Genomic DNA, 27,654 nt, shown 5'->3' on the forward strand with positions numbered 1-27,654 from the left:
TCGATCAAGTCGTTTTCTCTATTAAAACTCATCGCATCTCGATTTGGTCTTCATTACCTGTCCGATGGAGCGCTGCACCTTGGTGAACCCCTGCGTTTTGTTGAAATCGGACACCTGAGAATTACCCTCCAGGTCTCCACCCAGCCCCTCACTCAGCACGGCCCACCAGTCACTGAAGATCTGCCGGGTCGGTCCTCGAAGCACCTATGTTGAGGTGCTTGGGGACTTAAAAAAAAAAAAAAAAAAAAAAAACCAGCAGCTAGGTCTGGGGGAAGCCCAGAGTCTGAAGGCAGCTCTGACCCGTGTCAGAGGACCGGCCCCGAGAAACCGTGTCCTAGAGGCCCCGCGCGCGCCGTACGTGCATCTACCCTCGCGGCCTCCTGTGAAGTCGCCCCCCCATATTAGGAATGGGGGAAACTGAGCCGCCACCCAGGTGACGAGCCAATGCCAGGATGTCAGGCACCTGCTCTCTGGCTCCATGGCCGGCGCTCCGTCCACGACGCCCCGGGACATATTTCAGGGGCCTCTGCCCGCGCGCGTGCGCGGTTGGGAGCCAGGACCCGCTTTCCTTCTGGGAGGGAAGCACCCGACCAGTTCCGCTCAATCCTTCCGCTCGAGAGGCTGGGGGAACCCAGGGCTCTCCCGGAACCTCTTGGCTCGGGGAGGAAAGGTACGGGGGAACGCTAGTCTCGAAGCACCCAGGGCTGCAGGGGGACGTTTCAGCTGAAGGACTGCCTCGTTACAACAAGAACTTTATGGCTCCCGGAAGTGCCTCCTCCCGGTCCCTTTCCCAGCCTCACGCCCGTGGGCTGCAGTTGGGGCGATGGCGGCGGCTGCCGCTGGGCCTGGCCCGGGGTCTGGACCTGGGGACTCTCCCGAGGGGCCCGAGGCAGAGGCCCCGGAGCGTCGGCGGAAGGCGCACGGGATGCTGAAGCTTTACTACGGCCTCTCGGAGGGGGAGACGGCGGGGCGCCCCCCAGGGTCGGACCCCCTGGACCCGACGGATCTCAACGGGGCGCACTTCGACCCGGAAGTGTATCTGGACAAGGTGTGTGTTTGTGTGTTGGGGGAACCAGGCCGCCGATACATTGCACCCCCAGATCACGCGTTTGACTTTGTTGCGGGGGTGAGGGAAGCAGGGGTTCCTAAAAACAAGACCACCCTCGGACCCGAAGCAGGGGCAGAGCTGGAGTCGAAGGGGAGCATGGGCAGATTTGCACCGTCCTGAAGAGGTGCGGAGTGAGGTGTCCCGGGCTGATGTTCTGATAGGCCCGGGGTAGGGGGCGTGGCCCAGGCGCTGACAGGCTCTGGACCGGGCCGTGGCTGAGTCTGAGCATGTCGAAGGCTGACAAACCCCCAACAGGGTCGAATCCAGCAGCTCCTCACCTATGCCACTGATAGGCCCCATGTCTAGGATTCCTAACAGGGGTGGGATGAGGGTTTTCTTGCACTGAAAGCCGACGAGCTAGGGACAAGCCAAGGGCCATGAGGGCCCCCGACTTGAGCATTAACACCCCGATTTCCTCCAGCTGCGTAGAGAGTGCCCCCTGGCCCAGCTGATGGACAGTGAGACAGACATGGTGCGGCAGATCCGGGCTCTGGACAGCGACATGCAGACCCTGGTCTATGAGAACTACAACAAGTTCATCTCAGCCACAGGTGATTCCCCCTGGGACACACCCTTCACAGTCCCACTTACCTGTTGTCCTGTGTTGGGGAAACCAGCAGGGGATTCAGGGGGAGGAGACCCAGATTCTAGTCCTTCCCTGACATTAATCCACTCTCACCTCTCAGAGCTTTTGTGGTCAAATGACTATAGAGGTAATAGCTGCTCTCAGAGTGTTTTCTGAGGACCAAAGGGGAGAAAAAACAAAATGAAATGTTAGACTGATATGGATTTATCTGAACCACTTAGAATCCCTGACACTAAGGATGTCTCAGGAAGGGTTCGTTTCTCTCATTAGTGGTAGCTTTTTTCTCTTGCCCAGGTCTGTCTTGAGGGTGGGCTTGTCTCTGTCTCTCTTTCTCTCTCTCCCTCCCTTCCTCTATCCCTTTCCCCCTTTTAAATTAAGCAAAGAGACAGAAAATTTGTGACATCAATGGACCCAAAGATCATGTAAAGGGGTTTTGTTCTGTTTTTCCTTCTTGCCCCACTTATTCTCTGTCCAGGACAGTGCTAGACAGTGTTGAGCTACTGCTGTCTTATGGGGGTGAAATGCACTACTCAGACTTTTGTGATAATTTTGGACCCCTGTGTACTTAGTCGTAGGGCAGATCTTGAGGGTCTGCCTGTGGTCCATGAGAATGTTGGGTGGACCTCTGTGAGGTTCATTCTGACACCTCTTACTCTACTAGTGTCACAGTGCTGGGAGTAGTCATTGTTCTTTTGTCTGATTTGAAGCAGGTCCAATGAGTAGGCACCTCTTTATTTGCTAATACCAGCATCAGCCAGCAACAAATCATAATTTCTAGGGGCGCCCGGGCGGCTCAGTTGGTTGAGAGTCCAACTCTTGATTTTGGCAACACTCTACGCTCAGTGGGGAGTCTGCTTCTCTCCCCCACCCTCTCGCCCTCTGCCCCTCCCCCACAATGCTCTTTCTCTCTAAAATAAATAAATCTTTAAAAAAAATCATCATAATTTCTGAGCTATGAAATTTCTCACAGGAGTTTTGCAAGCATTACATTTTCCATTTGTTAGAATTTGTATTGTTTTGACGTTTAGCTCTTGCTTAATCAGGATGGGTTGTTATTTTATCTTTTTCTTAAGGGAGAAAATTATAAAGTGAGTGTTGGAATCAGGGGTTCTAAATCTGTAAATACTGTAAAGTCTTCTATCCATTCATGAAGTATTCATTGAATGCCTCTTTTTTTTCCCTTTTCCTTTTTATTTCCTTCCTTCCTTTCTTTCTTTCTTTCTTTCTTTCTTTCTTTCTTTCTTTCTTTCTTTCTTTCTTTTTTTCTCTTCCTTTCTTCCTTTCTTTTTCTTTGCCAAGAGCTGCTCTGCATACGGAGGATACAGCAATGAGCCAGCTAGATCAGGCTGCTTCCTGCAGCCTGCAGTTGAGGAGACAGAGAATAAATGAATACACAAATAGAGGTGGTAGTAAGTGTGAGAAGAAGGAAATAGAGTAGGGAGAAAAGAGTAATGTGTGTGTGGGTCTGCCTTTAGCTAGGGTAAGTATGAGAAGGCCCCTCTGAGGTGGTGACGTTTGAGCAGGACCCTGATGAGAACGAACCAGCCCTGGTGGGGGAGGAAGCAGCAGGGGCAGAGGCTCTGAAGAGAGGGCATGTCAGGCATATTCAGAGTACAGCAGGGAGTTTAGGGGGAGCGAGGGAGGAGGAGAGTGGTAGGTGATAGGGTGGAGGGCTAGTGGGGACCAGATTTTATAGGAACTTGTAAGTGGTTATAAGGATCCTGCTCTTTACTCTGAATGAGATGGAATGAGAAGAATGGGGTGACCTAACTTTTGTTTTAAAAGGACCCCTCTGTCCACTCGGTGGGGAGTGGACTGTAGGGAGGCAAGGGTGGCCAAGACCCCCATCAGGCAGCTGTTGCAGCAGTCCAGGCAAGATGCCAGTGGCACGGACCACGACGGCCGCAGTGGAGAAGAGGAAGGATTCAAGATTGTTTTTGGATTGCTTTTTTGAAGGATCTGGAGTCCAGAGAAGGCCGGAACTTGAGGTACAGGGAATAAGAGGAGATCTCCCAGGGAGGAAGTATACAGAGAGAAGAGACGAGGTCTAAGGACTGAGCCCTGTGGCATCCTGACATTCAGAAGTATTGAAGAGAAGGAGGAGCTCACAAAGGAAGCAAGCATTTTGGGGAGGTTTGAGGACAATCAGGAGCATGGGTGTCTGAGCGGCCACATGAAGGAAGCATTCCAAGAAATAGAATCGATAAGCTTGGGTGAAACGTTTGTGCATGGAATGCTTATACATGGTGCCAAGAGAGAGGGAAGATGGCAGGAGCAAAGTCTTCAGGAAAGGGGAGGGGATAGAGCAGTGCATGGTTGAGGGGTTGGCCTTAGCCAAGGATCAAGAGCTCATCACTACAGCAGGGAAAGCTGAGTGTGGGCAGAGCTAGTCGGGTGGGCACGTGTTGTGGAGTTTAACCCTCAAGAGCATATGAAGGAACTTTGCCTTTTTCCATACTAAGCACTAAGCCAAGCAAGGAGTTCAGACATACGGGTGATGAGGCAGATTTGTGTTCTGGAAGGATCCCTCCAGCTGCGCTGGGAGAGGTGTCTGGAGGGAGGCCTTTTCGCTAGTCCAAGCCAGAGATTTTGGGAGCGTACGTCAGGTCGGTAGTGGTGGAGATGGACAGTGATGGGCAAACTGAGAAATATTTGTGGCAATATTGACCGGACACGGTGTTGAGAAGCAACAGCATGTGAAGAATGACCCTGAGGTTTCAGCTTGACCACAGGATGGTGGGTGTGGTGCTCAGGAAACTGCGAGAAGATCGGGTATGGGAAGAGGGACATAATGAGCTAGGGTTTGGTTTTGGCTTGGTTTTGTTTTATTATTATTTCTAAAGGGGAGCCAGGCATGAAGTGAACCTGGATGGTCTTGTGGGTCCAGATCACGGAGGCCCTTGTAGACCATGAGAAGCATTTTGGTCTTTATCATAGGAACTCTAGAGATCATGTCAGATAGTAACAGCATCTCCAGTCAGAAGGAATCTTGATGGATCTAGTCCACCCCATCTCTGCTTTCCTTAGAGTACCTCCAAGGAGTGGCCTTCTGACTGGTGCTGGAGGTGGGGAGCCTTTATTGATTGATTTTTTTAAGATTTTATTTATTTACTTGACAGAGAGAGAGACAGCCAGCGAGAGAGGGAACACAAGCAGGGGGAGTGGGAGAGGAAGAAGCAGGCTCCCAGCGGAGGAGCCTGATGTGGGGCTCGATCCTAGAACGCCGGGATCACGCCCTGAGCCGAAGGCAGCCGCTTAACGACTGAGCCGCCCAGGCGCCCCGTGGGGAGCCGTTATGGAGGGGGGATCTCGTAACGCTGAGGCCAAGGGAGTTAGAGTGAAGTGGTCTTGGAGGGAAGGTGGTGTCAGCATGACTGTACGTCCCTTTGACCGATTCATTCGTTTGTTCACTTACTTGCCAAATATTTGATCGCTTGTGTGCCAGGCACTATTCTAGGCACGAGGATGTAGCTGCAAGCCAGACAGTTCCTCAGCCGTCATAGAACATACGTTCTAGAGAAAGAGACAGATCATTTGGCTCAACGAGAGCTCTTGAAGTGAAACAGGTTACTAGAGCGAGAGTGGGCGGTGGGGCGTGGTGTGGAAAGGGTGGCAGAGAAGGGTTTCGTGAGGAGGTAACAATGAAGGTGAACAATGAAGAGCTGAGCGTGGGAGGATTTGGAGGCAGAGCGGCTCAGGCTGAGGAAACCTGTGCAGAGGCCCCGAAAACGCTCTGACCAGAGAAGAGCGACAGGATGAAGGGAGCAGGACCCGACTGCATAGGATATACATGGCGGGTGGCAAGCTTTTTCTGAGTAAAGTCCACATTTTCAGCTTTGTGGGCCCTCTGGTCTCTGCTCTTGTGGCCTGAAAGTCACTGCGGGCAGTAGGTGAATGAGTGCCGATGTCTGAGTCCCAGTGAGGCTCATTTACACCAACAGGTGTGACTTCCAGGGTGACGTCAGCAAAAATGGTGGAGCAAGTGCACTTGAAAATCTCCCTTCCATAAAAGCAACTGAAAAAACGGGCCAAAATGGTCAGAATCAACTTTTTTTCGGAACTCTAGAAATGAACCAAAGGTTTGCAACAATCTGAGGAGCCTTTATTTAAGAAAAACAGCTGAATCTTGGTAAAAGTGGCAAATTTGGTGGTGTTATTTTTCCCCGTAAAGATTTGTTTATGAGAGAGAGAGCGAGAGAGCACGAGCAGTAGGGGCAGAGGGAGAGGGAGAGAGAATCTCGAGCAGACTCCGCACCGAGCCCAACTTGGGGCTTGATCTCAGGACCCTGAGATAATGACCTGAGCCGAAACCGAGAGTCTGACGCCTAACCAACTGTACCACCCAGGCGCCCCTCCTGTGGTCTTTTACCCCACAATTTCCTCTCCAGCTCAGTAGTAACCTTGAAAAATACCCCATTATTTCTAATACTGGAGGGACCAGGATAGGGCTGGAGCTCTTTGAAAGCCTCATGCTGAAAGAACTGTCTATGTAACCTATCTGCTGGTTTCCTGAAAGACTCCACTCCCTAGGTATCTCTTTATTTGACCTGACCTTGAAGTCACCCAGTACTAAAAGCCTTTCACCAGGGGTGTTTGTCAAAAACAGTTACGGGCAATTATTGTGTCTGCCTGAAGTGATGGATAATACTTGGGGCAAACAATAGACTAACTTAAAAGCTTAAAAAGAAACGCCGAGGAGTGAGACCTCCATATTGAAATTTGAAGGTCACGTATAATGTAAGGTGGTACACGTGCTTGAAAGGCCTGAGGGGCGCCCGGGTGGCTCAGTCGTTAAGCGTCTGCCTTCGGCTCAGGGCATGCTCCCAGCGTTCTGGGATCGAGCCCCACATCAGGCTCCTCTGCTGGGAGCCTGCTTCCTCCTCTCCCACTCCCCCTGCTTGTGTTCCCTCTCTCTGGCTGTCTCTCTCTCTGTCAAATAAATAAAATCTTAAAAAGAAAATTAAGAAAGGCCTGAGAATGCTTTAAGCTCGCTCCCCTTCAGGCTCTGCGCCAGCGGTAAGCGAGGGCCAAGGTGGGTTGTAAACTGCCTGCTTGAGTGTCTAAGTTCTGCCCCAACACAGACGCGCGCGCGCACACACCCCCTCAGCAAAAACTAAAGAGATTTATTGATTCCGGGTATTTAAACAAAGCTGACCACTAAGCTAACCACGTAATGATTTCAGTGCCTATACACAAGGAAGCATACAAACTTTCTAGAATTGGTTCAGAGACTAATAGTAGAGGTTTAGTAACTCAGAAAAATAACTAAACAAGCAATAGGATTAAACAGCCACAACAACAAACTCTGGGCAGGAGAGAGAAGCTGACTTCTAGATTTACCATCTGATAGTATTTACTATGTCTGTTGTTCAACAGAACTTCTTGAGACCAGCAAATAAAGGAGAAAATCTGGCCAATACACAGGAAAAAAAAAATCAGTAGAAACTGTCTCTGAAGAAGCCCAGGCATTGAATTTACTACAGAAGGATTTAAATCTGCTATTTTTGAAAAATATTTTATTTAATTTATTTATTTGCTAGAGAGAGAGAGAGAGAACACAAGCAGGGGGAGCGGCAGGCAGAGGGAGAAGCAGGCTCCCTGCTGAGCAGGGAGCCCGATGCAGGACTCGATCCCAGAACCCTGGGATCATGACCTGAACCGAAGGCAGATGCTTAACCGACTGAGCCACACAGGTGTCCCTAAATGTGCTATTTAAAAAATATTATTTATGTATTTATTTGAGAGAGAGCGTGCATGTGTGCGCACAAGCAACGGGGAGGGGCAAAGGAAGAGGGAGAGAATGTCAAGCACGCTCTGCAGCCCAGCACAGAGCCAGATGCAGGGCTTGATCCCATGACCCCAAGATCATGACCTGAGCTGAAATCAAGAGTTGGAAGCTGAACCGACTGAGCCACCCAGCTGCCCCGGGGTAGTGTAGTCTTGTGTAACTAAGCCCTTAGCCCATAAGATCTGACACTAACTCCCAGTAAATAGTGTCACAATTAAGTTAAATTGTAGGACACCCAGTTGGTGTTGCAGAATCGCTTGGTGTGTGGAAAACCCACACATCTGGTGTCAGATGTGAAGTAGTGTTGGAGTGTTGAGAATGGAGGAGACACACAGTAGTGTCTTTTCTTCCTATAGACACCAAGAGCATAAGTAACCGAAGGAAAAACATAGGCAAACTGGACTTCATCAGAATTAAAATTTTGTGGGGGTGCCTGGGTGGCTCAGTTGGTTGAAATCCGACTCTTGATTTTGACTCAGATCATGATCTCGTGGTTGTGAGATAGAGTCCCACGTCAGGCTCCGTGCTTAGCATGGAGCCTGCTTGAGATTCTCTCTCTCCCGCTGCCCCTCCCCCTACTTGTACACACACTCTCTCTAAAAAACAAATAAAATCTTAAAAAAATTTGAAGTTTTGTGTTTTAAAGGACACTATTGAGAAAGTAAAGGATGACTCATAGAATGGGAGAAGGTATTTGTAAGTCATATATTTAACAAGGGTGTAATGTCCAGAATATATAAAGAACTTTTACAACTTAGCACTAAAAAGACAACCCTATTTGAAAATGGGCAAAGGGGGGCACCTGGGTGGCACAGTGGTTAAGCGTCTGCCTTCGGCTCAGGGCGTGATCCCACGTTATGAGATTGAGCCCCACATCAGGCTCCTCCGCTAGGAGCCTGCTTCTTCCTCTCCCACTCCCCCTGCTTGTGTTCCCTCTCTCGCTGGCTGTCTCTATCTCTATCGAATAAATAAATAAAAAATCAAAAAAAAAAAAAGAAAGAAAGAAAGAAAGAAAATGGGCAAAGGATTTGAATCGACATTTCTCCAAAGAAGATAGACAGATGACCAATGAGCACATGTAAAGTTGCTCAACATCATTAGTTATTGGGGAAATGCAAATCAAAACCACAGTGAGGGGCACCTGGGTGCTCAGTCAGTTAAGCGTCTACCTTTGGCTCAGGTCATGGTCCCAGGGTCCTGGGATCGAGCCCCACATCGGCCTTCGTGCTCATCAGGGAGCCTGTTTCCCCTCTGCCTGCCACTCCCCCCTGCTTGTTTGTTCTCTCTCTCTCTCTCTGACAAATAAATAAATAAAATCTTCAAACAAAAACCCACAGTGAGATACCACTGCCCACCCACTGGGATTTCCAGAAACTGGAATATAACACATGTTGGTGAAGACGTGGAGGATTTGGAACTCTCCTACATTACTGGTAGGAGTACAAAATGGTGTACCTGAAAATACTGTGGCCATTTCTCAAAGAGCTAAGCACAGAGTTAGCATAAGCCCCAGAAATTCCACTCATGGGAATATACTGGAGAGGACTGCCAGTGTGTTCACACAAAAGCAGGTCCGTGAATGTTCCTAGCAGCGTTATTCATAATAGCCGAAAGAAGCAATCCGAATGGCCACCAGTCGGTGGGTGGAGAAACAAATGTGTATCCACACAATGGACTATGACTCAGCCAAAAAAAAGTATGACATACTGATTCATGCTATAACGTAGAGAACCTTGAAAATGTGGTAAATGAAAGAAGCCAGGCACAAAAGGCCACATTTTGTCTAATTCCATTTCTATTAAATGTACAGAACAGGCAAATCCATAGAAATAGAAAACAGATTAGTGGTTGGCAGGGACTGAGGCATGGGGAGAAATAGGGAGTGGCTGCCAAGGGTTACAGGGCTTCTCTTTGGGCTGATGAATGTTCTGGAACAAGATCGTGATAGTGGTTGCACAATCTTGCGGGTATAGTAAAAATACTAAAAACCACTGAATTCTATGGTGTGTCGATTATATCCCAGTTAAAAACCAAAAAACTAAACAGGGATCAAGTCAGGTTTGGCCTCCAGGCTGTACTTTGCCAACATCTGGCCTCGACATTTAGTTTATGTAATAATGCATCTGTCTGTTTCAAAATTGAAAACGTCTCAAAGGTTGTACAGTGAAAAGCCTCTTCCCATTGCTCTCCCCAGGCAATGGCAAAGCAATCTTTAACAGTAAACTCTGTTGAGGATTCACAGACATACAGAAAAGTGCACGGGTCACAGGTGGACAGCTCCATGAATTTCCCAAATGGAACGTGTCTGTGCAGTCAGCACCCAGGCTGGCAAGGCCCCCTCCAGCCTCCTACCAGTTACCACCCACTCGTCTCCCAAGCTCGTATCTTGGTGTCCAAACAGTTACCATTTGCCCTACTGCAAGCTGCTTTTCTTAACAAGCTTGACATAGTTCAAGGGTATACAGTGTAGTCTTTATTACTCAGTGGTGTGGTTGTTGCTGTTGTTGTTTTTTAACATGGTACAACTTGTATTTCCATTTCAGTGGCTCTGTGCCTGTGCATTCAGCAACAATGACACCAGCAGTAGGTTTTCTTTTACTCTGTTTCAGTGACAACTTAGTTTTTGGATTTTTTTTTTTTGTTCCTTTGGAAGTCATATTCAAGTTTCCTTGAACCTAAGTGTCCCGGACCCAAACACGCACTCCAGAAAAGAATCTGCTCTTTTAATGGTATCTTTTGACAGATGTGGAAGGAGGTTATGTCAACAGGTTAAACTGCTTATAAGCGAAATCAGAATTTGGCGGGGGGGGGGGGGAGATGAAATGCCTCTTGAACTTCCTGGCTTCTCCATGACCATTAGCCCATGATCCGTCTGGTACCTCGGCTTCCATCTTCTGCCTTTGCTCTCCTTTTATTCAGTTTTTAACTGCAGGGCACTCTGTGTGCTGTGTTATTTAATTTCACTCGCCGTGGCTTGGCAATGCAATCATTTTCCAAAAAATACGAGCACCTCCAGACTGGGGCCCCACCGAGTACTATGGTCATCCCGTTTGTGTAAGCTTAGTTTGTAGTGACTTGCCTCTCTAGAGAATCATCTCTAAGAATAAGGGTGAGTGGGCTTGTGCCATGGACTCCGTTGCTAACATGAAAAGCTCGTTTCGCTAATTCACGGTCTGCCTCCTTGTGTAAATTTTTAAAATCCCTCATTGCTCCATAGATTTTAGCTCCATGGGTTCTTCTTGCGCATTTCCATTTTAGCTACTCTATTTTTCCCCTGCAACTTTTGTGTCCGTTCCCTTTTATTTTCCTTGTCATTGTCATTGATGTTTTTCTCCTCACCCTGCCTCTCTTGCTGTCTCCCCAAGCTGGGTTGCTGCCCCAGGCCTGCTTAGAGAATATTCCCATGGTCCAGGAGCCACACACAAACCAGGTATGGGTGGGAAGGCTCACAGATGACTGCACGTAGATGTTGCCAGATTCCTTTCCATAAATACCAGTTTGCACAACCACCAGCAACTAACAGAATAGCTCTTTCTAAACACCCTGGTCAACACTATTATCAACATTTTTCATCTTTGCCAATCCCGTAGGTGAAAAGTGAAAATCTCTGTGTATTTTCTTTTCTTTTTTTTAAGATTTTATTTATTTATTTGACAGAGATAGAGACAGCTGGTGAGAGCGGGAACACAGGCAGGGGGAGTGGGAGAGGAAGAAGCAGGCTCATAGCGGAGGAGCCTGATGTGGGGCTCGATCCCAGAACGCCGGGATCACGCCGTGAGCCGAAGGCAGACGCTTAACCGCTGTGCCACCCAGGCGCCCCGTATCTCTGTGTATTTTCACTTTCTCTTCTGACTGAGGTGGAACATCTCTTGCCTGTTTAAGAGCTGTTTGTTGATATCTTTGTCTGTGAACTATCTGTTCATGTCTTTTTCCTATTTTTCTATAGAGTTGTTGTTCTTTTCCATAATGATTTAGAAGAATTCTTCACATACTAAGGAAAAATAGCCCTATGTGAAATGACTTGCCGTTCTTTTTTAACTTTATATATTATTTTTTTTAAGATTATTTTTATTTGACAGAGAGAGAGCGTGCGTGAGAGAGAGCACGTGCAAGTGCACAAGCAGGGGGAGTGGCAGGCAGAGGGGGAGGGGAAAAGAAGGCTCCCTGCTTGGCCTGGATCCTAGGACCCTGGGATCATGACCTGAGCCGAAGGCAGACGTTGAACTGACTGAGCCACCCAGGCCCCCCCATAAGGGTAAATTCTGTTTTTGTAACAAATTACTCATTTCATTCAAGATTTTTAATTTCTTTACATGGAATTGAGCAAATAATTGTGATTATTCTAATTTGTGAATTGCACCCCTTATTTCTTATTTTTCCCCCTTTAAAGAAGTTAATTTAGCTAACATTTTATAAATTTTTTTATCCTTTTATTATTTTTTTTTAGTGACCCTGATCTTTGATTTATTAGTTCTCCCATTTAAAAAATGTATTAATCTTGGGGTGCCTGCGTGGCTCAGTCAGCTAAGCATCCAGCTCTTGGTTTTGGCTCAGGTCATGCTCTCAGGCTTGTGAGACTGACCCTCACGACGGGCTCTGCGCTTGGTGTGGAGTCGGCTTGAGATCCTTTCTTCCACCCCTGCTGCCCCCACTGCTCCTCCCCCCCTCCTCACACTCTAAATAAATAAATAAAATCTTTAAAAAAATGTATTAATCTCTGCTTTTAGCTTTACTTATTCCTTAATTCTGCTTTTTTAAAATGTGTAGTGTTTTTTCTAACTTATTAAGTTGAGTGTTTATTCTAATTTATTTTTATAAATATTTAAAGCTGATTTCCTCTGAACATTGCTCAAGCTGTGTTCTATACGTTCCGATCTGTAGTGTTTTCATTGCTGTTATATGCTGTTCTTTGTTTTGATTTCCCTTTTGACCCGATAGCTGATTAAAAATGAAGGTTTCTTTTCTCCAAATGATGGGGTCTCTTCGCTTTGTAGTTTTGTTATTAATTTCCAGTTCAATTGCATTGTGGTTAGAAAGTGAATTTCTTATCTTTGTAAATTTATTGGGATTTTCTGTAAGACCTAATATGCTGTGGTATATTTTATGGAATCTAAAAAGAATTCAATATAAATCAAATAGGTCGTCCATATTAGTTCTTTAGATCTTCTGTAGCCTCTCTTGGCTTTTGCCACTTGATCTGTCATGGATTGATAGAAGCGAATTAAAGTCGCCTATGACAGATATGTTTCTGCTTCATCCTTGCTTTCCTTCATGAATATATTTTTAAAGTAATCTCTATACCCAACATGGGGCTCAAAGACTCACGACCCTGAAATCAAGAGTCCCAGGCTCTACTCACTGAGCCAGCCAGGCAGCCCTCCTTAATGAATATTGATGATAGGTTCAGGAGTAGAGTTAGGGAAATTATTTGGGAAATGTTGGCTGTAGTTGGACAAGAGATAATGGTGGCTTGGAAACAAAATGTTGGAGGTAAAACTTACAGGACTTGCTGATGGAGTAAATGTGGGTTGAAGGAAAGATAAAAATTAAAAAATGACTCTGAAAATGGCCAGGAGCCAAGATGAAAAAATTTAGTGGAAGACCAGTTTTGGGGAAAGTCAAGAATTCTGTTTTGTTCATGTCATACTTTTTTTTTTTTAAGATTTTATTTATTTATTTGACAGAGAGAGACAGCCAGTGAGAGAGGGAACACAAGCAGGGGGAGTGGGAGAGGAAGAAGCAGGCTCCTAGCGGAGGAGCCTGATGCGGGGCTCGATCCCATAACGCCAGGATCACGCCCTGAGCCGATGGCAGACGCTTAACGACTGAGCCACCCAGGCGCCCCTGTTCATGTCATACTTGAATAGCCTGTTTGCCATCCCCATCAAGGTGTTAAATGGGTTGTTAGGCTGGACTCTGGTCAGACTGGAGACAGTAATGTCCACGTCACTACAGCCATGGGACTGGATGACACCCCTCAGGGAGAGGGAGGCAGAAGGCACAGATCTTTCCCCGTGCTCTGCAGATTTAGAGGGATTGGTGTTTGCTTGTAGCTTATTTGTAAAATGTGAAGCAGAGTCACCAATTGAGAGTTGGGGGCATGTATTGGAGTTTTAAGGACTCTGGAGAAAATGTTATTTTGGAAAATGGGAAAGCACAGGGTTTGGAAGGATGGGGGAACTTGAAGTCATAAATTTAAAGGAAGGCCAGTTGGCATGGTTTTATGGCTCAGTTTTAGCCGTTTGGGTGCATGGGGTGGGTGGCTGGTTGGGCTTAACCTGCTGTAAGGTTTCACTAGCAAGTAATGGAGGGAGGGGACAAGAGAGGCAAGGGGGCTTGTACATGCCCAATGACGAATGACCCTGGTGGCAGGTCAGAGATCCCGGGGAATGAGTAGGGAATTGCAGCTGTGAGAGGTGTCAGGAGTAGTGACACTGTGCTAGGGTCACTGGATCTGGAGTTCCTGGAGAGGCCAAAGGACTGTTAGAGTCGGTAGACAGGGTGAATAATCAGAGTTACAGAAGCTGAGGTCAAGGAGACGGTGGCACAGATGAGGCAGAGGCAAGCGTGCGTGGAATTGGGGAGGTCGTGAATGGAGAGTCAGGAATGTCCGAAGCGTCATCCATGTGGATGTTCTTGTCCACAAGGAGGTGACAGTGATCAGCAACTGGGAGGTGTGGCAAAGAGGACAGTAGAGATGGCAACAAGAGGGGTGTAGTTTGATGGTATGGTCTTCAAAGAAGCTGGGGTCCTAAAGGGAAGAAGAGTAGAAACTAGAAATGTCAAGGGGCCAGGCCCTGAGGTGCTGGGTGTGAAAAGAACTGTCTCCTTAGGCAGGTTTCCCTTAAGACAAAAGGGAAAAGACCCTTCAGAGAAGGTCGGCTGTGTTCCAGAAGGTGGGGTGAAAGGGCTCGGGAGGACTGGGAAGGACATAGGGTGTCTCCTCTGTGCCAGGCAGTGCGTTGGACACGGAGGAGGCCCCTCTGAAGGAGCACACAGGTTCCTGCCAAGCGCTCTGTGCCCTCCTTTGGCATCTTCTGAGCTCAGGGACTGTGGCTCCATAGGCCTCTCCCCACGCACCAGGACACGCAAGGGGTGCTCAGAAAATGTGGCCTTCCCTCTCATTTACTGTGACCAAGCACCATGGCAGCCCCTTTGGCACTCAGTCATCAATGTGACCCTTGAGGAGCTGGCTCAGGGGCATCTGGGAAGGAGGCGTGTGCGCGTGCACGTGCATGTGTGTGTGGCGGGGGGTGGCAGGGTGGGGGAGGAGCATTTGAGGGCTGCCCCCGTGCCAAGTCATCTCCTTTGCCCTCTCCCGCTCCCTTGCCCTCCCAGACACCATCCGGAAGATGAAGAACGACTTCCGGAAGATGGAGGACGAGATGGACCGGCTGGCCACCAACATGGCCGTGATCACAGACTTCAGCGCGCGCATCAGCGCCACCCTGCAGGACCGCCACGAGCGCATCACCAAGCTAGCAGGTGGGCCGGGTCCCGGAGCCGGTGCCAGAACGGGCCACCCGGGGCGCTGGGGCTCACAGCACCTGTCCCCGTCCCCCAGGGGTCCACGCACTGCTGCGGAAGCTGCAGTTCCTCTTCGAGCTGCCCTCGCGCCTCACCAAGTGCGTGGAGCTGGGCGCCTACGGGCAGGCGGTGCGCTACCAGGGCCGCGCGCGGGCCGTGCTGCAGCAGTACCAGCACCTGCCCTCCTTCCGCGCCATCCAGGACGACTGCCAGGTCATCACGGCTCGCCTGGCGCAGCAGCTGCGGCAGCGCTTCAGGTGTGGCCCGGGGACCCTGACCCACCCCGCCGGGGTCCCGGGCCTGCCGGTGGCGGTCCGTCTTCCCCACCCCCCACCCCGAATTCTGTCAGCCTGCCCTTCACCGCCACCTCCCACCTCGCAGGGAGGGCGGCTCGGGCGCACCCGAGCAGGCGGAGTGCGTGGAGCTGCTGCTGGCCCTGGGGGAGCCGGCGGAGGAGCTGTGTGACGAGTTCCTGGCGCACGCCCGGGGGCGGCTGGAGGCCGAGCTGCGGAGCTTGGAGGCAGAGCTGGGGCCCTCCCCTCCCGCTCCCGACGTGTTAGAGTTCACGGATCACGGAGGAAGTGGCTTCGTGGGTGGCCTCTGCCAAGTGGCCTCGGCCTACCAGGAGCTGTTCGCGGCCCAGGGCCCGGCGGGTGCCGAGAAGCTGGCAGCCTTCGCGCGGGAGCTGGGTGGCCGCTACTTTGCGCTAGTGGAGCGGCGGCTGGCACAGGAGCAGGGCAGCGGCGACAACTCGCTGCTGGTGCGGGCGCTGGACCGCTTCCATCGGCGCCTGCGGGCGCCTGGGGCCCTGCTGGCCGCTGCGGGGCTGGCCGAGGCCGCCACGGAGATCGTGGAGCGGGTGGCCCGGGAGCGCCTGGGCCACCACCTGCAGGGCCTGCGGGCCGCCTTCCTGGGTTGCCTGACCGACGTGCGGCAGGCTTTGGCCGCACCTCGCCTGGCTGGAAAGGAGGGCCCGGGCCTGGCCGAGTTGCTGGCCAACGTGGCCAGCTCCATCCTGAGCCACATCAAGGCCTCCCTGGCAGCTGTGCACCTCTTCACCGCCAAGGAGGTGTCTTTCTCCAACAAGCCCTACTTCCGGGTATGGCCTACCTCTGGGCATTTATCCCCCCCCCAACCCCCCTTATTCCGGGCACTCTTGTATACATCCTACAGTTTGTCAGCTATCAGGGCACACAGTCGTCGCCCAGGCACTCTGGATGTGGTTTCAGGCTGTCATAAGGAAGGCTGGCACAGCCTGGAGGGGAGGGGAAGGCTGGGAGGGCACCTGCAAACAGGGTCCCCAGCGCTGGCTTTGTCTCTTCGCACTCCACCCCTGCCCCCCAAGCAGGGGAGCTGCTCTTGGGTCCTGGAATGCAGGATGAAGCTGTCCCTTGGAGAGGGGCTAGGGCATTTAGGGTCCCAGAAGAGGGTCGCTAGCAGCCCCTGCCTGGAAGAGGGGACCCGCTATGGATCTGGGGCCCTCCTCCTCACAGGGCGAGTTCTGCAGCCAGGGTGTTCGTGAGGGCCTCATTGTGGGCTTCATCCGCTCCATGTGCCAGACGGCTCAGAGCTTCTGTGACAGCCCTGGGGAGAAGGGGGGTGCCACACCGCCTGCTCTGCTCCTGCTGCTCTCCCGCCTCTGCTTGGACTACGAGACAGCCACCGTCTCCTACGTCCTCACCCTCACTGATGAGCAGTTTCTCGTGCAGGTGAACCGCTGGCTCACAGCAGGGTGGGGGGGGGGGTCCGCCGTGGACAGTGCTGTCATGGTCAGACCCAGGCCAGCTGCCTAGGCCCAGCCCAACCTCCCCCTTGCCCAGCCCGTGCCCTGCTCCTGCTTGGCAGTGGCCCCTGAGCTGCCCCCAGCACTCACTGTCTCTCTGTCCTCTGCACCCCTGGCTCAGGACCAGTCTCCAGTGACACCCGTGAGCACACTGTGTGCGGAGGCCAGGGAGACAGCGCGGCGGTTACTGACCCACTACGTGAAGGTGCAGGGTCTGGTCATATCACAGATGCTGCGCAAGAGCGTAGAGACGCGGGACTGGCTCAGTACGCTGGAGCCCCGGAACGTGCGTGCTGTCATGAAGCGGGTGGTGGAGGACACGACGGCGATCGATGTGCAGGTGCTCCCCGCTGGCCCGGGCTGGCCAGGGGGGTCCTGATGCAGGCTGTGGGTGTGGGGGAAGCAACCCTCGGAGGATCAAGACATCAGTGCCTGCGTCTGTGGCCTCGTTCCTCCGCAGCCCTGACTTGGGGCGTCATTGCCCCCGTTTCACCTGTGAGAAGGCTGAGGTCTAGAGTCACCAGGGAATCAGGGCGGGCAGGGCTAGCACTGAAGATTGGGCCTCAGTACCAAATCTTATGTCCCGCCTTTGTCCCACTCCTCTGGTTCTATAAATAGTGACCAGGTACCAACCAGATACCAGGTCCCCACTACCCTGTGACTCTCATAACAAATGAGTTTGTAATTTAGGGTGTCCTGGGCCCTCACCCTGGGCACCTGGTGGGCTGGAGGCTCCCCTTGCTCTGGCCTCCTTGCAGTGCCTCCTTCCATCACCAGGTGGGGCTTCTGTACGAAGAGGGTGTCCGCAAGGCCCAGAGCAGCGACTCCAGCAAAAGGACCTTCTCTGTGTACAGCAGCTCTCGACAGCAGGGCCGCTATGCACCCAGCTATACACCCAGGTCTGGCTGGCCAGGGTAACCCCCCGGGGAATGGACAAAGGAGGATGGGGGTACAGGGTGGGCTCTGATTGCTTGTCTCTCCCACCATCCAGCGCCCCAATGGACACTAATCTCTTGAGCAACATCCAGAAACTGTTCTCTGAACGTATTGACGTGTTCAGCCCTGTGGAGTTCAACAAGGTCTGAAGTCCCCAGTGACCCCACCTTCCAGGGGCCCTTGGGAAGGTTGGCTGAAGCAGTCCCACACTGAGTCAGGGAGCCTAGGACTCTGTCCCCACCCAGGCTCTGTCTCTGTGGGCTGTTTCTAGGAGTGAATGGTCATCCAGAGCCCCACCATATCCCATCCCGCATCACCATATCCCACAGCCCTCTGCCCTGATCTTGGTGTGCTCCTAGCCTGGGTCTGGACGCGGATCTAGAATGCCTCTTTGGCTCTTGTTCTTGTCGTCACAGTAGTCCTGGGTCCTCCCCAGGGATTCCTGTCCACACCATAGTCTCTGCCCACATTCTAGGACCTGGTGGTCTTTTGCGTCTAACTCAGCGAGCCCCTCCGTCAGTGGTGACTCCCATCTCTGCTCCTCTGATTGTTGGGCCTTCCCTGTCTGTTCTCCAGATAATGGTGCCAACATTGCATCTGTCCCTCCCTCTTACGGGGGTCCTGGGACGTTTACACCCCATCGCAGCTCCCGGCCTCTTGCTGTCTCTCTGGCCCCTCAGGGACCCAGTGCCCCCTCCCAACACCTGCTGGCCCAGGGCTGCATTCCTCTGTCCTTGCCCGCAGGTGTCGGTGCTGACCGGCATCATCAAGATCAGCCTGAAGACGCTGCTGGAGTGTGTGCGGCTGCGCACCTTCGGGCGCTTCGGCCTGCAGCAGGTGCAGGTGGACTGTCACTTCCTGCAGCTCTACCTGTGGCGCTTCGTGGCCGATGAGGAGCTCGTGCACCTGCTCTTGGATGAAGTAGTGGCCTCGGCTGCCCTGCGCTGCCCGGACCCGGTGCCCATGGAACCCAGTGTCGTCGAAGTCATCTGCGAGCGTGGCTAGGCCGGACCGCTGCCATGCACGGGCTTGCACAGTCGCCCCAACCTCCCCATCCCCTGGTCTCCCGACGGTCCGCTGGCCCTGCCCCGCCGGCCTCAAGACCCGCTAATAAAGACGTGTTGTCTCCTCCTCCCTCTCTCTTGCGGGGGCGGGGCTGGGGGGGTGGAGTTGCGAGGTGGCTCCTGAGGCACGCGCGTCAGACCCGCCCCCCAAACCGATTGGCTGGATGGCTGGGCCCAGGATGGGCCGGGGGTGGGTCCACTTAAAGACCTCGGGACTCGAGCGGTAGTAGTCCGAGCTCAGGGATCAAGCAGGTGTCTGTGCAGCTGGCTGATCCGCGTCTCCAAGCTCATGGCCTGCGGGATGAGGTGGCCTGGGTTTCTCTGACGGACCCTTGTGTACCCTCACCCCTCTCCCGGTGGAGCGGAGACCATGGCCTCTCCTCAGGGCTCCCGGGCTCCGCTGGAATTCGGGGGACCCCTGGGTAATGGGGCGGGGGTGGAATCTGGGGTCAGGCTCCGCGAGGGCGGGGAGAACTGCAAACGGCGGTGGGGGTGGGGGTCGCAGAGGAGCAGGATCTGAGAATGGAAGGCTTTGAAGGGTCTCCAGAGGCAGAGGGATCTGGGGGTCCGGGGGACTGTCTGGGGAGGGGGCTGCGCACCGGATTTGTGGAGTGGAGGATTGTACCGAGAACAGGAGCAAGATCTTTGGGGGGAGCGAGGGGGTGGGGCCCAAGATGGAAATCAGGGAAGGGGCTGAGGGCTGACAACGGGATATGGAAGAGGGCGGTGGGAATGCTGAGGGGGCCCTGGAGACGACAGGCACCTGGGGTGGCGGCTCGGAGGGCAGTTGCGGAGGGGACGCCTGACGCCATCGCCCCCCGTCCCCAGGCGCCGCGGCGCTGATGCTGCTGCTTCCTGCCACCATGTTCCACCTGCTCCTGGTGGCCCACTCGGGCCCGGCGCGCCTCCTGGGCCCACCCCCCTACCTGCCCGGACCCGAAGTGCTGTGGAGCCCTCAGACGCTGCTGCTGTGGCTCGCCTGGCTCGGCCTTCAGGCGGCTCTCTACCTATTGCCGGCACGCAAGGTGTGGACGCGGCTCGCGGGGGAGGCGGGCGGAGGGAGGGGGCTCCGCGGGAGAGAAGACATTCTCACCCCTTACCAGAGCCGCTTTGTGCCCGCAGGTGGCCGAGGGACAGGAATTGAAGGACAAGAGTCGCCTGCGCTACCCCATTAACGGTGCTTGGACGCTGGGGGGTTGGGGGGGGGCTTGCGCTAGAGTTGCGCCAGCGGGGGTGGAGCTCTAGGCCCAGTGGAGATTAGCCCCCACCCCCAAGCTCCATTAGATGCCTATTTTACGCTCTGCGTCCCGGGTAGCCTCACTGTCCCTCTCCACAACCGTTGTTCCTCTACCCCCACCGCAGCATTTGCTCTTACACTATGAGCAGTGGTTGGGGTGACCCACTGAAAGCCAAGGGCAGGGTCATTGACGCCCCTGGGCTTTGGACTGTGTGTGTTGTTGGGGGGCGGAGTGAAGGGGAAGGGCAGAGGTGTAGGGGCTCAGCCCCCAGGACTCATTGTGTACTGTGGTTCAGGCTTCCAGGCCCTGGTGCTGACAGCCCTGTTGGTGGGCTTGGCTGTGTCGGCTGGGCTGCCTCTGGGGGCGCTCCCAGAAATGCTCCTGCCCTTGGCCTTCGCGGCCACCCTCACCGCCTTCATCTTCAGCCTCCTTCTCTATCTGAAGGCTCTGGTGGCCCCTGCCTCGGCCCTGGCACCTGGGGGGAACTCAGGTGAGAGGGGTCCCAGTAGGGTGCAGACGGAAGCAGATGGGGGTGCTGGCTTGCATCTTCAGCCTCCGTTATTCTGCAGGCAATCCCATCTACGACTTCTTCCTGGGACGGGAGCTCAACCCGCGCATCTGGTCCTTCGACTTCAAATATTTCTGTGAACTGCGGCCTGGCCTCATCGGCTGGGTATGCTGGGCACGGCTATGCGGGCCAGGAGGAGGGGTGGGATGGGTAAGCAGTGCTTGGGCAGGACAGGGCAGGGCCGCTATTGAGCAGATGCAAACTATTAATCATTCATCCCACAAATATTTGTTGAGTGCCCTGGGCACTACTCTAGGTATAAGGAGACAAAGGAGAAAAAAAGTTACAGGAAAGAAAAAAAAAAATCTCTGTCCTCATGAAGCCTACATTCTATTGGGAAAGACAGACAAAACATAAGTGAAATACATGTAGCATGGCAGGCGTGCTGCATGGTAGGGAGAAAAAGCATGGAGGGAGTTAGGTGAGCAGGTGCGACTTGAAATAAATCAAGCTCAATCTATTTTGAGGACAGGAGAGGCTGATGCTAGGCTGCCTGCTGGTCCTAGCAGTGCAGAACTTTAGACTGAGCATTGGGCGTAGCAAGCTGTCCATCACTAGTGGCCTTGAGGACATGCCAGCTGTGGTTTGGGGTTATAATCACCCATGCTGGACGGTGATCATGATTTCCCAAAGGGTCTCTTGGGCAAGGTCCCTCATGTCACCCTGGAAACTAGAAGGGAGAGGAGGCCAAGGGGCCACCATGGATCTGCACCCTGGCCTCCAAGGTGATTTCTCCGTGTGTGAAATGGGATAAAGTCAGAACTGCCTGCGAAGGTTGTGAGGATGAGAAGTGGTAACGCTAATGACAGCACCAAACCCAGTGCTACCAGGACAGGTTTACTCATGAGTATTTCCTATGTGCCAGACACATCCTGCTTTGTGCTGCCCATGCACTGTGTCAGCGAGTCCGCAGCTCCGTGAAGCAGGTCCATGATTATCTATTTTCCACAGGGGGTGGAGGAAAGGCGGGCGGGGGAGGCGGTAGAAGAGGGTAAGCACTTACCTTGAAGAGGGTAAGCAACTTGCCCAAGTGGCAAAGCGGAGATGCAAAACCAGGTCTGTTTTAATCCTCAAGCCTGAAATGTCCAGTGGCTTTCTATCTTGCTCTCCCCAAAGGAACATTACGCGACATGGTAAGAGCCCACAGGCAGGGAGCACCTCCAGAAGCATCTGTGGCAGGCTTTGCCCCGGGGTACAGGGGCTGGATCCACTCCGCAAAAGGCCGAGGACTTAGTGACTGAGAGCCGAGAGAGATAAGGGGATAGGCTGGCCACTGCCCCACCTAGGTGCTGCCACCTCCGTGGAGGCCGGCTGGGGACAGACTGCCATGTCCTCCCTCTTCCACAACCCCAGGTCCTCATCAACCTGGCCCTGCTGATGCAGGAAGCGGAACTTCGGGGGAGTCCCTCCCTGGCCATGTGGCTGGTCAATGGCTTCCAGCTACTCTATGTGGGTGATGCCCTCTGGCATGAGGTGAGGCTGGACTGTGGGAAGAGGCAGGGAGGGCATTTGAGGACCTCACGGGGACTAAGCTGGTGTGTCTGGGTCCCATCCCTGCAGGAGGCTGTTCTCACCACCATGGACATCACACACGACGGCTTTGGCTTCATGCTGGCCTTTGGGGACCTAGCCTGGGTACCCTTCACTTACAGCCTGCAGGCCCAGTTCCTGCTCCACCACCCGCAGCCCCTGGGGCTGCCCATGGCCTCAGTCATCTGCCTCATCAATGGTCGGTTAGGAGGGGGCTCCTCCTGCTTTCATTCCTTGTGTTCTGTTTCTTCAGCACTGGGGAGGTCCTAAGCCTCAGGCGCTCCTCTAACACAGGGCTGGGGCCTGGGGCCTGGGGGGTGGGGGAAGGACTGGGTCCTAGGCCTCCAGGCCGACTGGGCTGTGGGTGGATGGTCAGGGTCAGGTAGAAGGCTCTAAACCTCAACGCTGACCACTTGCTCGTGCTTTCCCCTAGCTGTTGGTTACTACATCTTCCGAGGAGCCAATTCCCAGAAGAACACCTTCCGGAAGAATCCTTCTGACCCCAGAGTGGCTGGTGAGCTGGGTTTCTAGGTGCCATGAGTGAAGGGGTGCAGCTGGGCTTCCTCCGGGTCCCCATCCCATTCCCTGTCTTTCCCCAGGCCTTGAGACCATCCCCACAGCCACGGGGCGGCAGCTGCTGGTGTCTGGGTGGTGGGGTATGGTCCGCCATCCCAACTACCTTGGAGACCTCATCATGGCTCTGGCCTGGTCCTTGCCCTGTGGTGAGTGGGTTGGGAGGGCACAGGACGGAGGCCACGCGACGCGTGTGAGGGACAGAGGTGGTGACCACAGGGTGCCCAGTCTGGGTGTGGAAGGGAGAACGGGGATGCGCCCCAGTGGAGGGAGCAGTCAGGAAGCTGGGAACGGACTCGGTGAGTGGCTGGGGGCAGACCTCCATCTGCCGAGCTGAGCCAGCGCTTTGCGGCAGACCTGGACCTTTCACCAGAGCCCCAATGTCCCTGTGAGCCATTCGAAGTGGAAACCTTCGTGAACTGGGGGCCTGCTGGGCGGTCACAGCCTCCACTTCCCCACAGGAGTGTCTCACCTGCTGCCCTATTTCTACGTCCTCTACTTCACGGCACTGCTGGTGCACCGCGAGGCCCGGGACGAGCAGCAGTGCCTGCGCAAGTACGGCCTGGCCTGGCGCGAGTACTGCCGGCGCGTGCCTTACCGAATCCTGCCCTACGTCTACTGAAGCGGCTCCACTGGCCCCCGAGCGGGGCACGTGCCCACCCAGCTGTCAGCGCAGCCAGCACCAGGCGCCTGGGCCCCACCCTGCTCTGAGCTCCAGCGAGCAGGGACCAGCAGCCTCAGAGAGGTGCTCTGGAGCAAGGAGAAAGGCAGCCAGTGCCCAAAAATGGGAGTGGAGGGGCTGCTCTGTCTCCTGGGATAAACGTCTGGAACCCGTGGTACCACTTCGCTCCCTTTCTGGGGCCAGGGTGTTTACAAACTGGCTGGGTCAGCTCTGATCCAGGACAAGCCGAGAGGTGGCTTGTGGGCCCGAGTCTGGGGGTGGGGGGGACAATAGCTGCTCCTCAGAAGCAGGCACTGCTGACAGGGCAGACCCGTCACAGCTTTATTAATGACAGATCCCAGTTCAGCCAGGGAGTTCCTCGATGAGAATTCTTGGAGCAGGTGGCAGAGGGCCTCCCCAAAGCTGCTCCAACTCCCGGGTGAGGGCTGCCACCTCATCGGCCGCCACAGCATGGGCTCGATGGGCCCTGGCACAGTCCAGGGCCAGGGGTGTGAGGGCCATCTCATTTTCATTGGTCCAAGCCAATAGAAACTGGCACTTCTTCCGCGCCCGGTAGAGGCGATCTCGCTCTTCCGTGGCCACAGCTTGCTTCCGGGCCCGGCCCAGGGTCTGTGCCAAGTGCCCCAGGGCTGCCAGCGTGTAGCCTTTCTGGTCGGTCGGGCCTCTGCCCATCAGGATGCGAGCGGCTTCGCGCATGGCACCCCATGTGCCCAGAGGCCCAGGCGGATGCTCCCCTGCTTCGAGCACCTGGGCTGCGGCCTGCAGGGCTTCCTCGGCAGAGGCGAAGACCTGCTGCGCACCCAGGGTTCCGGAAACACCTAGCAGCGTGGCACAGAAGTCCGAGAGCAGCGCATCGTCGCCGCCGTGATACAAGGCAAGAGTGTGCGCGTAGGCGAACAGCACGTTGGGCAGCTGGAAGCGCACGAGCGGCGAGGCCGGGCTGCGGCTCAGGCTGGCCAGCGTGGGGATCCGGGTGGGTACGGTGGGCGCACAGGCCTCGGGAGCGTCTTCGAGGAACGGCTCGGCGGCGGCCTCCTTCACGGGTTCCGGTGGCGTCCTCGCGGGGGTGGGTTCCAACTCCGCAGGGTCACGGCCCGCAGCATCATCCACCTCCTCCAGAAGCCGCAGCCCGGCCCCGCGGCCCCACCACCACGGCCGCCACGGGGGCAGCAGCCGCCCGGCCTCGCCACGGCTCAGCAGCTGCTCGAAGGCCGCCTTCTCGGCCGGGGCGAGCAGCTCCCAGAACCTGGTGAGGCCGCCTGGAGCCGGGCCAGGCTCGCGGCCTGCGTCCTCGGGGTCGTCCTCGGTCTCGCGTTGCTGACGCAGCCGCCGTAGGGCGCTGGCCAGGCGGCTGGGCGAGGCGCTGCGGCCGCGGAGCTCTCCCAGCACCTGGTCCCGGTAGAAGTCTTCGGCGCAGGTGCCATGCGCCCGGTAGCAGCGCAGAGAGCAGTAGGGCACGTTACAGCGAGGACAGGTGTAGCGCGCGGGCTGGGCCTCCCCGGCCGGGCAAAAACCACAGGGCCCGGCCGGCTCCATGGCGACTGGCGCCCCGCGCCACTTGCGAACGCTCACAGGCCACGCCGGCCAACTTCCGGTGCTAATCGGTTACTTCCGGCGCCTTGCGAGGCCGACGGAGCGTAGTCAAAATCCCGAGGACTCTCGGCAACTTCCGCCTACACTCGGAAGCCAAGCCCCACCCCTCTGTCAAATAGCGTTTGAGCAGGCGCAGGAGCGGTCGGGACGCACAGGCCCCGCCCTGCGCGGTGAGGGAGGGAGGGCGAGCGCACCGGGCCGGTGCTCCGCTGGTACCAGCTTGCCCCCTAGTGGTTCCCTTTTTAGCACGATAAAGGGCCCGGGCGGAAATCGATCTTTGCGAAGCACCTACTCTAGGCCCCTAATTGCGCCAAGCCCAAGGGGGATGAGGTGCATCCCTGCGCTGGAAGGGCAGCCATTCTACTAGGGGACACAGACAAACAAAGGGGAGTGTAGAAAAAAGGTGAAGATGGACTACTTGGCCTAGACTGTGTGTGTGTGTGTGTGTGTGAGGCATTTCCCCTCTTGAGAAGAAAGCAACTTAACAGATACCTGAGCTCGTTTGTTCCCCCCCCCGCCCCGCCCCAAATCTATGGTTCATACAACGTTAAAGTGCAGAATCCATACTAGGTGCCAAAAGCACATCAAGCAGCAAAGAGATGGGGTCCTTGCTGTCCTAATGGAGCTAAGTTTGTGGTAGAGTGGGGGTGATAATCCACACAAACCATGTCAAGAGCCCTGAGGACTTGATCCGTGGCACCCACGAAAGTGAGCTCTGGTTCTTTTACCAACCCCCAGTAAGTTCTGCCTTCACACACCTTGTATTTATCTCCATATGCATCATCTATTTCCCTATCAAGATCTGGGAGGATTTGATGAACTTTAAGTCTGCTCGTTTTCTACACCCCCATTATCCCTGGTGGTCTCAGCTACTAGTCCCTTAACTGGTTCCTTAACTTTCTTGCCAGCCACCCGGAAAAATCAGCCAGAGAAAGTATTGGATCACAAGTCAGATCACATCAGGCCCTTGCTTAAACCCTTCCCTGTACTTGGTGAGCCTCCATTGCACTTGGACTCAAACCGGAACTCCTGTCCATGTCTGACAAAACCACACAGCTCTGCATAGTTCTCTGGGCTGCACCTCTCTCATCATCCAGTTGATAGGTTTCAGGCCTCACACATCCCATCTTTAGAGACCTTCCCTAGGCTGTTATGTCTGCCCACCCCAACCAGCCCTCTTTCATTAACACCCTGCTTACTTTGAGGCTCTTAACACTTGTTAACTAACTAGCTTCCTCACTTAACCCACAAGAATCAGAACGCCTAGAAGGGCGTTTCTAAAGATTACTAGAGATAAAAATAGCCTATGCGCTTGCACACTTACTATGTGGCAGGTGCTGATCTAAGACCTTCACATCCTTTGTTTATTCTTCACAGCAACTCTCAAGACATGATGGCAGAAATTAAGTAATTTTAAGGTTGGACAGTCAGAAAATAAATGAAGCAAAGATTCAAACTTAAGGTAGTCCAAGTCTAGATCCAAGGTCTTCGCCTCATGTGATACTATATTCCAAGCACCAGCTGATTCAAAAATCTTCACAGAACAAATGGGCACCCATGTTGCTAGGGGAACCTTGAATCAGTACCAAAGAATTCCACTCCCAGGAACACTCAACCAACCCACCATCCTGAGCTGCGATTAGGTTAATGAAGCTAGCTAGCCAGGCGGAGGTACAAACAAGGTTACCACAATGCCAATGTAATCAGGCAATGCTTTCTGTAGAGGCCGCTTTTAGGCCACAGGCTTGGGCAATGGAAGCCCAAGTAAGTTCTTGTAGAAGGGCCCACAGTGACCACCTAGCCGAATGCAAACAGGTCCACCAAGGCGACCCACCTCAAAACAGCCATAAGCCCTCGCTGCCCAATGGGCTGCTTACAACCAGGCATGGGTACTAAAAAAAGGTAAAGTCCCACGTATTCCCCTACCTCCTCCCCCTTAACTACAGCCCCCCCACCCCCACTCCTGGCAGAGCCTCTCCTCTGCAGTCCTGCCCGCTGCTCCCTTGCAGTGTACCCAATAAACTTCCATCTCCTGTTTTGCCTCGGGTGAATTCTTTCAGGGCCGGCACTGCTGACCTCCACCCACTAGGGTCGCCCCATACTTTCCAAAGTAGGGACATACTAGACCCCTGCCCTGGGCGCCACTAAGGCTGGTCCCAAGTTCAGGAAAGATCAGACTGGCCTTCCCTGATAGATCTTCTACTCAAACTTCTCTACTGATGCCTCCACAGTCCTCCCACAGAGGACTCCTATCTTCTGTGTAAAGAACAAGAACGGGCGTGCCTGGGTGGCTTATTCAGTTAAAGGTCTGACTCTTGGTTTCAGTTCAGATCCTGAGATGGGAGCCCTGTGTGGAACCCCATGCTCAGTGGGGGTGGGGGGGGGTCCTGCTCGAACATTCTCTTTCTCTGCCCCGCTCTTGTTCTCTCCAATCAATCATCCAAAAAACAAACAAACAAAAAGAACAAGAACAAAAAGGGATTTGGGAATTATCAAGTTATTCGCATTGGGAAATTTCAACTCTCCCCCTGAAGACTTGCCATCTGGGGTTACCAGTTTTCATGGTAAGCCTTTTCTTGTAGTTTACCACTCCTTCCCCAACCCAGCTGAGGGCCCCTGCCTCTTCCAACCTGACAGCGCCAAGACCCCAGAACCAGGCCTCTGTTCTAATAAATACA

The 27,654-nt window shown here is 53.8% G+C and overlaps 3 protein-coding genes across 4 annotated transcripts; 2 read left to right on the forward strand and 1 right to left on the reverse strand.

The window, feature by feature from the left end:
- The first annotated feature begins 597 nt into the window (after window positions 1-597).
- VPS51 (VPS51 subunit of GARP complex) lies at window positions 598-18,859 on the forward strand. Its single transcript, XM_026483261.4, has 10 exons — window positions 598-1,048; window positions 1,530-1,659; window positions 14,821-14,967; window positions 15,047-15,266; window positions 15,391-16,108; window positions 16,503-16,718; window positions 16,914-17,132; window positions 17,570-17,691; window positions 17,784-17,871; window positions 18,473-18,859. Exons 1-10 carry the CDS (start codon window positions 824-826, stop codon window positions 18,731-18,733), a joined length of 2,346 nt encoding a protein of 781 aa, XP_026339046.3. The 5' UTR covers window positions 598-823; the 3' UTR covers window positions 18,734-18,859.
- Window positions 18,860-18,989: 130 nt separating this feature from the next.
- Window positions 18,990-23,540, forward strand: TM7SF2 (transmembrane 7 superfamily member 2). 2 transcript variants are annotated; one of them, XM_026483267.4, is made up of 10 exons: window positions 18,990-19,214; window positions 19,621-19,817; window positions 19,915-19,969; window positions 20,326-20,520; window positions 20,600-20,703; window positions 21,952-22,071; window positions 22,159-22,327; window positions 22,562-22,642; window positions 22,728-22,850; window positions 23,163-23,540. In XM_026483267.4, the coding sequence occupies exons 1-10, from the start codon at window positions 19,163-19,165 to the stop codon at window positions 23,321-23,323; spliced, it is 1,257 nt and encodes a 418-aa protein (XP_026339052.1). In that variant the 5' UTR covers window positions 18,990-19,162; the 3' UTR covers window positions 23,324-23,540. The 2 variants fall into 2 exon arrangements, with proteins under 2 accessions (XP_026339052.1, XP_057173344.1); XM_057317361.1 differs by having other exon boundaries at window positions 19,008-19,098.
- ZNHIT2 (zinc finger HIT-type containing 2) lies at window positions 21,425-27,618 on the reverse strand. The gene has a single exon (XM_057317362.1). The coding sequence runs from the start codon at window positions 24,917-24,919 to the stop codon at window positions 23,726-23,728; it is 1,194 nt and encodes a 397-aa protein (XP_057173345.1). The 5' UTR covers window positions 24,920-27,618; the 3' UTR covers window positions 21,425-23,725.
- Between the last annotated feature and the right edge of the window lie 36 nt (window positions 27,619-27,654).

Source organism: Ursus arctos, unplaced genomic scaffold (genome assembly GCF_023065955.2).
Source record: "Ursus arctos isolate Adak ecotype North America unplaced genomic scaffold, UrsArc2.0 scaffold_23, whole genome shotgun sequence".
In the NCBI taxonomy this organism is placed as follows: Eukaryota; Metazoa; Chordata; class Mammalia; order Carnivora; family Ursidae; genus Ursus; species Ursus arctos.